The 13,336-nt window shown below is 40.7% G+C and overlaps 1 protein-coding gene across 3 annotated transcripts in view; it reads left to right on the top strand.

Moving 5' to 3' along the window:
• The window catches only part of evi5l (ecotropic viral integration site 5 like), a 29,128-nt gene that overhangs the window by 12,625 nt on the left and 3,167 nt on the right, over positions 1 to 13,336 (top strand). For 2 of the 3 annotated variants that reach the window (XM_019261658.2, XM_027282867.1), the window contains exons 3-19: positions 1,224 to 1,413; positions 2,288 to 2,512; positions 3,089 to 3,163; positions 3,448 to 3,573; positions 3,727 to 3,870; positions 3,974 to 4,063; positions 4,738 to 4,835; positions 5,029 to 5,089; positions 5,187 to 5,240; positions 5,756 to 5,788; positions 6,283 to 6,423; positions 9,730 to 9,846; positions 10,434 to 10,574; positions 10,664 to 10,840; positions 10,991 to 11,137; positions 11,645 to 11,740; positions 11,854 to 11,949. In XM_019261658.2, the coding sequence (XP_019117203.1) occupies positions 1,224 to 1,413; positions 2,288 to 2,512; positions 3,089 to 3,163; positions 3,448 to 3,573; positions 3,727 to 3,870; positions 3,974 to 4,063; positions 4,738 to 4,835; positions 5,029 to 5,089; positions 5,187 to 5,240; positions 5,756 to 5,788; positions 6,283 to 6,423; positions 9,730 to 9,846; positions 10,434 to 10,574; positions 10,664 to 10,840; positions 10,991 to 11,137; positions 11,645 to 11,740; positions 11,854 to 11,949 (2,011 nt within the window). The remainder of the gene's footprint in view (positions 1 to 1,223; positions 1,414 to 2,287; positions 2,513 to 3,088; positions 3,164 to 3,447; positions 3,574 to 3,726; positions 3,871 to 3,973; positions 4,064 to 4,737; positions 4,836 to 5,028; positions 5,090 to 5,186; positions 5,241 to 5,755; positions 5,789 to 6,282; positions 6,424 to 9,729; positions 9,847 to 10,433; positions 10,575 to 10,663; positions 10,841 to 10,990; positions 11,138 to 11,644; positions 11,741 to 11,853; positions 11,950 to 13,336) is intronic. The other variant, XM_027282868.1, reaches the window with a different exon arrangement.

Raw genomic sequence — 13,336 nt, 5'->3', positions numbered from 1 at the left:
CGCTTTCATTAGATTTTTAGTCCAGCATGGACTGAAATGAAAGGAACTCACTTGAAAAAGAAAAGGGATGAGCAGCGTGATATTTTAGTGGACACATGCTGTAAAAGTCTTCTTCCAGCTATCACATGTTTCAGCAAAGGACTTAAAGTGCAGGATGTAGGAGTCAACTGACTTAAAAGAACCAGACATTCAAGGTCAAAGTGTTAATGAACCTGAAACACCCTCAGGGTAAAGAGTGGTCTCTTTAATCACATCATCTCTGCTTCCTGCTGTCCTGAAGCCCTAAACATTTAAAGGAATAGTTCAAACGTTTGGAAAATACTCTTATTTTCCTCTCTTGCTGAATATTAAAAGAGAGGACTAACAGCACCACAACAACATTTGTAAGTGAAGCTACAGCCAGTAGTAACGGTAAAAAAAACAGCAATAGTACCTGTATGGCTCAGAAAACAACATATTTTATTTTGCTTGTTTAATCCACACAAGAACTAAGGTGTAAAAACAAATTGTGGTTTCTTATTTTCTTGACTATTGACTATTGACCACGAGCAGTGACCTACTACTGTAGCTAAGCTAACAGTCTGCTTCATAAGATGAGTGGTTTCGATTCTCTCATCAAAAAATCGAATTGGCTTTCACACAAAATGTATAACTATTTGTTTAGCTCACGATAATTTGTGAGAAATGCTGCTGAAGTCTAGTCTAGTCTTAAACTCCTCTGTTAAACTCTTTAAACTCTCTAAAACGGTGGACTTGGATTGTGTCAGCAGTCCATGAGAATGTGTTTAAACTTCTGAACCTTCTCATCTCACGACCAAAGTGACAAACATACTTTAGAGATAGATTTGTAGCTTGGCATTTGAAACATATAAAATATAGCTTATCAGTGTGACTCACTGGTAGCTGAGTTAAAGGCCAGTCCTTTTCCGTCACTGTCATAGCCAGCTGTATGTGTAAAATCCTCATGGGTCTCTGATTCTGTAGTTCATTTAGGAAACAAGCCTCGTGGTGCTTCCACAAACTGTACTGATCCTCACAATGTCACGTTCACCTCAATGTCATATCTACCTGCCGTGACTCCTAATGCACATCTTAGCTCTCCAGTGTATGTGCCGCCTTGCATGAGACAAACATGCTGTGCCCTGTAATCTTGTGTCTTTTCCATCAAAAATAATCAATTGTAATTTGTGCTTCATGTCCTCATCATCTGTTTCTTCCTGCAGGTTGCTTGAGGCTGATTCTAAATCCATGCGCTCGATGAGCGGTTCACGGCGCAACAGCGGCTCATCACTGGTGTCCAGCTCCTCGGCCTCCTCCAACCTGTCACATCTGGAGGAGGATACATGGATCCTGTGGGGCCGTATAGTCAACGAGTGGGAAGAGTGGAGACGCAAGAAGGACAAACTGCTGAAGGTGGGAATCAGGGACGGGAGATGGAAACATTATGGTGTCACATGCAGCATTTTCCTCAGCATGAGTCATTGAATATAATTTGAAATGAGATCATCAGTAAGGAGATTATCATCCTTCTCATTTTATTTTTGCATCCTGTTGGTCAGGTTTCACAAGAAGTTTACAGAGTCGGAACAAAACAGAAGGAAGGCCCTGTAAATCCCTGACTCATTGCACCTTTTATACAGAGGCCAGTTGGCCATCTATATTCACACACAGACTTTGCCACTGGTCTGTTTTTATTCATAAGGTTATGGTTGTGTGTACATGTGTGTGTCAGAAACATGTAGCTCAGTGCTGCGTGAGTGCCCAAGGGTGTATTTTTAGCTGACGTTCCCCTACAAGTGCAGTGCACGTATTGGTTGCACTAGACCAATACGCCTCTCTCTTCATCCTCTTTCTTGCTTCCTTTCCTCTTTGTGTCCCTCTGCGTCCTCTGTGACAAAAAGAAAGAAACCCAGGGGAAGAGAAGATGGATGACGGGATGGAACAGCAAAATGAGTCAGGGAAAAATGAGAGGATAGACAAAGCAAGCAACACGATACTGCCTGCAAACTCTACAGACACAAAACATAAAATAGTTTGGCTTTAATGAAAAACATGAGTGGGTGAAGAATTGTTGTAAAGAGTGATGGATCATAATGTACTGAGTGGCTGTAATTATGAAACGATACTAAATTGTCTTTGTAAAGATATCTATTCATCATTCTCTAATTGATTTGTCTCCTCTCATCTACTTGCTTCAAGAGATGTTTAAAATTGCATACCCCACCACATAAACAAGCGAGGTATTAATCCTCTTTATTGTCTCCGTCTGTCTCTCTTTGCCCTCCAGGAGTTGATCAGAAAGGGCATTCCCCATCATTTCCGGGCCATCGTCTGGCAGCTGCTGGGCAACGCCACTGACATGCCGGTGAAGAACCAGTACTCGGAGCTGCTAAAGATGTCGTCCCCCTGCGAGAAGCTCATCCGCAGAGACATCGCCCGCACCTACCCCGAGCATGAATTCTTCAAAGGCCAGGACAGCCTGGGGCAAGAAGTCCTCTTCAACGTCATGAAGGTGAGCGCTGCGGAGTTTTACATCACCTCAAGGTCTGAACTCCTCAGTCTTGATATTGAATGGATATGAAAATGTGAGACTCATTTAGAAATTTGCCATGCGCTCACTTTAAGGGCATGGTGTGGCTCAGCTGTTGATACATGAATTGTTCCACTCATCTGGAACAAGTACAAAGAACCCAAGTTGATGCATGTACAATGTACAATCATGTAAAACAGAGTGCGTCTGGAAAATACATAACAATAATCAAACTAGAGTGTAATTTATGGCTTTAATTCACATTTCGCTCTTGGTGTGTTACCTTCTTGATGTAACTTTGTTCATGAGACAAAATCTGAAGGGAAAATTTGTTGGAGATTTGTTGTTGACAACCGTGGAAACAAGCTTGTTGGCCAATTCTCACATCAGTCGAGTTCCCTGGCAGCTCAGCTGTGCAGGAAATGAAGGGACCTCTGGTGACTTGTTGATCCTGTTGCTCTTGAGTCTGGATGTTCAGTCAGGATTACAGATGTCATCTGTTAAATGCAACACGTAGCAAATGTGTTGTGTAATGAGTGTGTGTGTGTGTGTTTTCAGGCATACTCTCTGGTGGATCGAGAGGTGGGCTACTGCCAAGGCAGCGCATTCATTGTTGGATTGCTGCTTATGCAGGTAATGATTAAAGAGTTAAAGAAAATGGTCCATAAACGATTTATAATGAGGATATTGTTCCTAAAGATTCAATATAATATGTCTGAGCTTCATTGGAATCAGTCACAATAGATTTCTCTGATTATTGCCACTAAAAACAGTTGATTATGTAACAGATTTTACAGGGAATTAAGTTGTCTCCAGAGGTGAAATCTGTGAAATATGGGTCTCACTGTTCAACATAAGCTGTGTCTAATTTATACTCAACGAGGGAACCTGACTCACCTCTCTCTCTTCCGTCCTAGATGCCAGAAGAGGAGGCGTTTTGTGTTTTTGTGCGTCTGATGCAAGAGTACCGCCTGAGGGAGCTGTTCAAACCCAGTATGGCTGAGCTGGGCCTCTGCATCTACCAGTTTGAGTATCTGCTACAGGTAAAATCCAGCAACAAACATGATGCATGCAGTGTGACAGTCCTCCACAAAGGGGCAGCAAATCATTCATTTATATATCCAGGACATCACTATCTCTGTATGTCCTTCTGACTATATTTTAGATGTTTGAGTCTTAAAATCTTTTTTTCTTAGGAACAACTTCCAGAGCTGAACGTCCATTTTCGATCCCAGAGTTTCCACACATCCATGTATGCCTCATCCTGGTTCCTCACCCTTTTCCTCACCTTTCTCCCTCTGCCTGTCGCCACACGTATCTTTGATATTTTCATGTATGAGGTAGGAGACATTATGAGTATCTATTTTGAAGTATCTGAACATCTTTTTGACTGTGTCTATTATTTTAACTCAGCACATAATAAGATATATGACCTGTCTGCAGGGCCTAGAGATTATCTTCCGAGTGGGCCTGGCCATCCTGCAGTACAACCAGACTGACCTCATTCAGCTGGACATGGAGGGCATGTCACAGGTAAGCAGCTGGAGCTTAACTACTTGTTGTGGAAATTAGTTTCATGTACAGTTTAAGCCACAAGTCAAATGCTTCATGTCCCACTTTCCCTTTTGCACACGAGCTTCCTGAACTACAGATCTGCTTCACTCAGGCATTAATTCAAAACAGAAACAGAAACCAGGGCTCATGGATGTTGTTTACAGAAATCATATTTGTTAATCCCTCAGAAAAAACACCAAACTAACAAAAAAAACAAAAACATTGTTACTTTTTCAGGTTGTTGGGTTTTTTCACCTTTTCTCTTTTGCTACAGGGGTTATATGCATTTTAATATAGGGTGGCACTATCTAAAAGTTATTTTGATCATTTATTCATCAGTTGATTATTTGTTTGATTTATTAAACAATATGTGATAAGCAGCAAATCTTCACTTTTTAGAAGCTGGAACGTGATAATTTGGTTGAAAAGTGACTGAAATGATTGAATTATAATAAGTTTGAACTAAACAAAAACAATCAATCACATTATTTCAGAGCCATTGTAGTTCCAATCATGAATTAGCTCCCGGCTTGCCACAAGGCCAAGGTTGGGCTTTAGCTGCTCTTCTTCTGCACGATTCTTCATAAAATATGAATGAGCATCTTTGTCTGTCTTGAGCTCTCTAATCTTGTGTTTCCCTCGGGGTCCACCAGCATTTCCAGAAGGTGATCCCTCACCAGTTTGACAGCTGCCCAGATAAGCTGATCCTCAGGGCCTACCAGGTTAAATACAACCCCAAGAGGATGAAGAAGTAAGAGTGCTCATTACTCCTAGACTAACGACGTGTAGCCCAGTAGAATTTGTATTTCTGTTTTGTTATTTCTGAGGTTTTTGCACTGATCTTTGCTTTTTAAGCATTATGATTAAAATGGAACCAATGAAGCATAGCAACCAAGCAATTAAGTTCTGCATTTATAATCCTGTGTTGTTTTTATTTTTCATAGACTTGAGAAAGAATACACCACAATCAAGAACAAAGAAATGGAGGAGCAAATCGAGATAAAGGTGTGTGTGTGTATTTGTGTATATTTGCATGATATGGATATCACGCTTTTTAATAAACAGGTGATATAACTGTACTGTACCATGACTCTCTGTTCAGAGATTACGCACAGAAAACAGGCTGCTGAAGCAAAGGATCGAGACGCTGGAGAAGGTAAGAGATGGGCTTCGATTCCAGCTTATCTAAATGCTAAAAATAAATCAGGTTTATGCAGCATCATTGAGACAAAACAGCCAGATTTTTTCAGATCAGATCCACTTTAATGCTGTAGTTTTCAATTTGTGAGCTCATTTTCTTTTGTTAGTTTCCTCTCCTGAGGAGCTTTCAGTGCGTGTTTGTGGGTGTGGATGCTTGCATTTGGTCTTGTTTTTTCCCTTTACTCTAGCACTCTGCTATCAAGAGACACTTAAGAGTTTGTTATCTTCTCCTTTTCTCCTAAAGACATTTTGTTCTGAGTGATCTTACTGCTACTTCTTTTTTCTTCACATACATCTCTACATCTTTTTCCAACGACGTACTCCTCGACCTGTGATCCCATTTCATTCTTTTCCTTGAATTTCCTCTTTGGTTCTGTTGTGATCTGTCCTCCCTGGTGTCTCACTGTCTTTCACTTTCTCTTCATCTCTTTTATTTCCATCCTCTTGTTCCTCTCCTTCGCTGCGCTGTAGGAGAGTGCTGCTCTGGCAGACAGACTGATACAGGTAGAGTACAGTAAACCACTTTCCCACAGACCTCGCTGTCCTCCTCGTCTTCTTTCTGCTCTCCTGCACTGCTACACTACACCTAACCCGCCAAAAGTGCATGAAAGTATATTGTTTATGTTGTTAATCTTTCAGGCCATAAAACCATCCTGTAATCCCTGAATGCATGTACTTATGTACTCATGTACATGTTTATTTATGATTTAAACTCTAATATGAGGTTGTACAATCCCTGCATGTGGCATGTAAAAGTTTATTAGTATCACAAATATAACGATTATTTTTTTTATACCAAATACATGCAGTTTACCCAAACCTTAATGAAATAACCTATATAATTCAACATTTTGTGAAATGCGTTTATTTGCCTTGTTGCTGAGTTAGATAAAACTCTCATGTCTGTACGCTAGATATGAAACTACCCTAGTACTACTACTTAACTACGAAAACTACTTAAACTGCACCGCTGATCCTGTTTTGGCCCGTTGTTACAGGGTCAGGTGACGAGGGCACAGGAAGCAGAGGAGAACTATGTGATCAAGCGAGAGCTGGCGGTAGTGAGGCAGCAGTGCAACACAGCCAGCGAGAGCCTTGAGAAAGCACAGGACACAATCAAAGAGCTGCAGCAGCAGAAGGTAAACACAAACCCACAGTCTGTCCACAAACAGCCGCACGCAAACTGTCACTTTCCCTCACATATGTGGAACAGGGCTATTATGTTGGAAGGTTTTCTCTCAGTGCAGAAGCACTTAATCTGCATTTGAATTGTTTGTTTAGTAATGTTTTGTAAAGGCTAAGAGGTCAGGTTTCAAAATCAGCGCTGCGTCTACATGCAAAATCTTAAATGTAGTTCCTGATTCGGTTGCTAAAAGTGTTGGCAAAATCCATTTTAAAGACATTTTTACCACTCTCATATCCTAAATGCAAAGTTACAGCCAGCAGGCACTTAGCATAAAAACTTGAAACAGGTGCAAACAGCTAGCCTGGATTGGTCCAGAGGTGAAGAAAAATCAGCCTATGAGCAACTCTAATGCTCAATAATAAACCTGTGCAAACTGGTGTAAACATACAGTTTCAGCAAATCCTTGGGAGAAAAAGAAAATAAGTGTATATTGAACTATTTTTTTTAAAATAATAAACCAAGAGACTTTTCTTAAAGATGCAAAGTCATCTCAAAGCATGTGGTCCGATTTATCGCAGCCAATGTTGGACTTGAACTAATTGCAACACTGATTGTCTTAAGAGTTCAGTGGAAATTTGTAGAAGTTAAAATGTGTGCAACACAAGCCACTAAAACATAACTGTTTCGCAACCAAACGAGGAAGGTTTGTTTGCCCTGACAACAGCACCAGTAATATTTCATAAACAGATGGGATCTAGCTTTTCCTTGTGGTGTTTTTTTTTTTTTGGCCTTTTAAAGCTTTTATTTGATAGAGACAGCTGAAGAGTGACAGGAATGCGGGGTTATTTGATAGAGACAGCTGAAGAGTGACAGGAATGCGGGGAGAGAGATGGGGAATGACATGCGGGAAAGCCACAGGTCGGATTTGAAACCTGGGCTTCCGCAACAAGGACTGAGCCTTCACACATGGGGCGGCTGCTCTACCAACTCAGTGACTTGTAGTATTCATCAGGTTTATCTGGTTTGACACAGTGCAGCTTTCTAAAATGGCCTGTTTAATACATTTTCCATAATAAATAAATATAAATAATTCCTAATAAATAATAAAAAAAACTTTACAGTATAGTTTACTTATTTAATTTGTCATGTAAGGACTATTTGAGTATCTTAATAAAATAAAAAAAATGTATTATTAGTTAATATACTATTAATAATAGTAATTTCAAAGTGCTTTACAGAAGGAGCTATGAGAACGTTTGAGAGGATGATAACAACATTCACTAAAACTGCACAAACTACAAATTTGAGCAGATTTATTTTTTGAGCCCAATTACATTGCTCGACTCTGAATGATGAGATAGAAAAGTTACATAATAAGCTTTAAAGGGGGCCCCGTGAAGTTTTATTGTACAGAAACAATGTCTCTGTTTACATTCAATGTTGTTCAAAACATTTGTGAGCATCCCTGAGTTTATTGCTTTTTTAAAAATGTTTGAAACCTGCATGTTTTCATCTATGTTAACTAGCCAGGTTCTTCTTCAGCAGCCTTTGTGTACAGGAAAGCACAAAACAATGACCCACACATAAAAAAACATTGTACTAGACGTCAAAAACTCCACGGGGAACCCTTTAATGTATTTTCAATATTTTATTACATGCTTTTATTACATTTCATTTTGCCAAACTCTGTACTTCCTCTGCATTAGCAACCAAGTCAGTAGTGCTTTCAAACACCCCCGCATCAGGAACACACCCAGGGTGAAAACACAGCGCTGAGCAGTACTGACGACACATTTTGTTCACATACGTTAATTATTTAGCCGATCGCACCTAACTAGAAGCATCTGTATTTATTGACCAAGTTTGATGTTGATGTTTGATGTTGATGTTTTTTCTTTCTTGCGTTTAAAAAAATTGTTTCCACATAAAACCTGCACCGTCATGTTTCCAGATAAAGCTCAAAGGAAATGACTAATTTACTCTATGAACCAAACCTGCAAAGCAAGGCACCTAGAGATTACAGTGCAGTTGTATAGTGTTCAAACTTAGAGACTCAGAAGGCTCCATCATACGTCTTTAAATATTTGATCACTCCACTGCAGTTTGTGCGCACGCACACACACACACACACACACACACACACACACACACACACACACACACACACACAAACACACATTATTTGGACAGTCACTGTTACAGAACACTGGAAACTATCTAAGGGTACTTTTGGAGCACTGTTTGACTCATCCTTTCAGATCCTTCAAAATATTCCTGTAGTTTTGCTGAAACAATATTGTGTGAGATTTGAGTGTTGTCGTATACTTGACAGCTGGTGTTGAATTGAGTTTCAAAATGCCTGTCACATACGTCCAACCACAACTTTGCTAACCCAAAACCTTTTTATTTTTTACAGATGATTCACACTAAAGATCACACCTATCTGTGAGAATGTGATGTGTGACAGAAGTCGAACTTTGTACTCCACGCTTTACATTCCCCCAAAATGAACAAGCAAAATGTGTCATTCATTTATTATTTAGATTTTTAAAGACAGGACCTGAGCACTATGACTGATGTCATTGTGACGTGTGATTCAGATTGCTGGCACCTATCACCCACCAGAGTTCACACACCTCCAGACACTCACAGTCCCTTTGATAACCAAGAATAAGAAGCTCGAAATGACAAATCGAGACTCCTATACGCACGCTATGTACTTGCCCAATTTCAAGCTTTTGTATTTTGCGTTGTAGGAAAAGTATTTTTCCACTCAGCCATCTCAGTCTTTCTGCTGCTCTGGTACACCGTAGCTTTGCTAGTTTCACTTTGATGTGGTGACATGAAAATGTACAGTAGCTTTCTATTTTCTGACAACACTCTGAGTCAGTGGGGCAGCAGTGACGCTTGATACTAACTCCATTTTGTTGATCAGCTTTTCTGAAGTTGGGTTACTTTACAGACTTTTATTACGTACTGGAAACACAAAACTGAGAAATCAACACATTGAACATTGTTACTCATACTAAATTTAAAGCCCTGACGGTTCTCATTTTGTTTTTGCAAGCAGACTAACTGCAGGTGCTCATGGTCAAGTGTTGAGAAAGAGCAGCTTGTGACAGAATTCATACACATCAAAGCACTGTGGTAATCCTTAACTGAGCTGAACTCCTGAGGCCCAAACCAGACCAGTCTACTCTGTTCAACTAATGTCAATCTGTATACCGACATCATCCAATGATCAAAGTCGGTATCAATCAATCACACCACTGCCATTTTATACAATATACCTGTGTAACACAAGTGATGTTTGTTTCAGTACACAGAGCAGTTTGTGAGCAATCTGCAGACCCAGCTGGAGCAGTCCAGACTGCGTGAGGCCGAGCTGCTGGGAGCGCTGAAGGAAATGCAAGACAAGGTCCTCGACCTGGAGAAGGTACGCTAACCGACAACGAATTTGAACGTGTGACAGAAAAGTGTGAAAGATGAACAGAGACAGCAGGCGTGTGCAGCTGTGGATGTGTTAAGTTATTATATTACTGTGTGCTAAAAGTTTAAACGATTAAATGATTAAAAAGACACGTTTGTGGTTTTCAAACTTTCGGTTTTACTTAATAAGGTGTTGAGACACAACAGCTCGATGCGTATGCAGCTTGATGAGTTTACTGTAAAATAAAACTGAAAGCAGCCAGAAAAGGCAACTGTTAATATTGACAAATTGTTAATATTCCTGAAACTGTAACATCTATTGGTCGGTCGGTTGGTCAGCCCACAACTTACATTTCCTCTTCAGGATGAAATGTAATAACTTTGTTGACCCCTTTTACTTTTCATCAACGACATCAATTTAACGTTGGTTTATGATGCAGTACTTTGGGTTTAGTGCTAATTATAAAATGTTAGACTGCTCACACGCTAAACTAAGATGGTCAAATATGGTATTGTTTGGCAAGTAATATGCCTGCTTAACATTAGCATTAGTTAGTCTTTCTGAACTGCGAACATGACACGTTTTCCGTCCAGAGGAGCAGTTGCCTGCCTGACGAGAACAACGTAGCGGCTCTGCAGGAAGAAGTGAAGCAGATGAAGCTGAGGGAGCTTGAGACGCTGCGCTCATTCAGAGAGATGCAGGACACCGTTACTGAGCTCAACCAGCGCTGGCAGGTAACACACACTCAACTACTTCTGTTTCTGTATAAACTACCCACGAGTGCATGTCCATGCCGCATCTGAGCAACGCTGTGTTTCTGCAGCATCACATGTCCCGTGGTAGCGGTACAGGCGGTGGGGGCGGCCACTGGAAGGAATCCCCGAAGAAGAACGCCATGAACGAGCTGCAGGACAAACTGATGACGGTCAGACTCAGAGAGGCGCAGGCTCAGGCTGAGCTCCGAGAGGTCAAACTTAAAGCCCTGCAACTGGAGAGCCAGGTCAGACATACTGTAGACAGTAGTCTTAGTATACAAACATAAAAAAAAAACCTTTCTTACCCATTTAAATTTGCAATTTATTAGTGATGAAAATAGTTATTTGTTGGAGCTGTACTCACCCTCTCATATTTTTTCTTCACTTCACTCTAGAATCAGATCCACAGCAAGCTGATTGGTCGCAATGAGCAGGAACGCTCCGCCCTGCAGGACCGGCTCCAGATGATGGCCAATCAGAACAAAGCTCTCCAGGCCCAACTCAACGAGATGAAAAGGAAGCAGGCCGAGTTCGACTGCAAGGTCTGGATTGAAAGGAGAGAGCCAAAGAAAAGGAGTCTGAAAGGCGGGAGAGGGGCGAGAAATGGCTTATTTATCAGGAGGGCAACCTTTTACATGGTCCAGAAACATAAATGTCTGGACATACAGATAATGAGATGCTAATAACGGGATGGAAAAATAAGAAGAAAAGAATATAAAGCAGGCACGAAGAGCATAAAAGGGAGATGGCATGACAGAGAAGGATGAAAAGAGGAACAGATAGCTTTTGTAGGACAGAAATAGAAAATGTTTCAGGAAAAATGGACAAGAAATGTGTCTGACTATAAATTCTGGGATTTCGTGTCTTGAAAAGAAGGACAGATGTGATGAAAGAGGGCAGAGCAGGCTGTAGTTGGAGGCACTCTGACAGTTTATGCATCAATATCCATCATGTAAAAATTCTGCATATTATCGTCATCCACAGCCGTTAATAAGGAAATATCTTCTTTTTTTGCCTCCTCCCCTCCCCCTCTCCTCTCATACATGTAGAGTAAAGAGGAGGTGATGGCAGTGCGACTGAGGGAAGCAGACAGTATGGCTGCCGTGGCTGAACTCAGACAGAAGATTGCTGAACTTGAGATACAGGTCTGTGTGTGTGTGTGTGCCCCTGTGTCTGTATGTAGATTGTCAATTTAACAATATCGAAACAATAAAGAGACTGTGACTGTAACCTTCTGGGTGTAAAATGTGTTTTTCAGAAGGAGGAAGGATTGATCCAGGGTCAGCTGAACCACTCAGACTCCAGACAGTACATCAGCCAGCTCCGGGACCAGATCGCTGAGCTCAAGAATGAGGTTGGACACACACACACACACACACACACACACACACACACACAAACAAACTCCACCACAAATCTAAGTGTGGCACACTTAGAGTTGTCAGTCCAAATGAACTGTGATCTACTTATAAAACCAAATGGTACCTTGGTAGTGTCAACACAGGAAGTAGTCATACCACTTCCGATGTCCGATGTCCCTTTCTGAGCTCACTGTGCACTGTGTTTGTTTTCTACTGAACATGAACAGTGTGTTTGTTGCTCCACGATGGCTGGAAACATCCGTTGATTAACTTCAGAACAAGTCAATCAACAGAAAACGAGTCTGCAACTGTTTTATTATCGATTAACAGTTTTTAACAAATTCCATCTTCTCAAATGTATTTGCTGCTTTACTTCATTTTATATCTTTATAAATTGAACAAAATTAACCTCAATAAATACTAAATAGCAGGGGTTGACTAATAAGGGACAGGTCAAACAAATCAGGATGGGACAGATCCGACAAAGGCAGGAAGTGGAGATAACACAAGACACAGAGAGGGGAGAAGTACAAAATAAAACAAACTCAAAACCATGACACTGAGAAATATGTCGATGTAAGAGATGTTAATTCGATCAGCCTGCACAGTATTCCTCCTATTTGAAACCTTTCAGCTTGCAGAGGGTTAGAGGTCTGGAGCCATAACGTGTCTGCAGTTTCTTACCAGTAACAGATGAGAAAGTGTAGTCCAGATCCTGCAAACGTTTCAGCAGTTATTGATATTTTATTTTGTGTATACTCTATGTGCCTATGCTTTAATACAGGTTACAGTCATATGACAAACACACAGCCAGGAGCACTGTTCATTATATTTTGTTGACTGATGAGTTCTATTTCAAAACAACACGCAGACACGCAGTGTGTGTATACTATAGATTGGGTAGATACGCAGCCTTGCTATCTACCATAGATGATTCTTGTTATCTACATGCAGCCTCACATTACCACTTCCAGCCAGACACACTTGTTTCACTGTCTTTCTTGTAATAAGAGACCACTGTTCTTCCCCAGAAAACTTTATCCTCATCATCTGGTTCACAATGAACTTTAATTCTGAAAGATGAGTGAGCTTCAAAAGACTAAGTGCGTGACAGTTTCACTGATTTTCATATTTTAATTTCACTTGAATGCAACTTGTGGCATTCAATGACCTCTCTGGTTTATGAAGATTTTTCCAACCCTTTTTTGGAGACACAAAGTTTCTCACCCAACATGCACTCAGTTTGTTCATTCAGAGAGTGGCAGTGCGTGACTAGAAGGGAAGTGTTCAGACTTTGAAGCGAGGGGGCGTGATGAGATTGCCCTGCCCTTTACCGCTCCTCTTCTTTCTTCTCTTCTCCCCACCTTTTTTCATCAAAGC

This window comes from Larimichthys crocea, chromosome X, assembly GCF_000972845.2.
Source record: "Larimichthys crocea isolate SSNF chromosome X, L_crocea_2.0, whole genome shotgun sequence".
NCBI classification, from domain to species: Eukaryota; Metazoa; Chordata; class Actinopteri; family Sciaenidae; genus Larimichthys; species Larimichthys crocea.
Note: the sequence above shows the minus strand (reverse complement) of the source record. Positions and strands in the feature narration are given on the sequence as shown.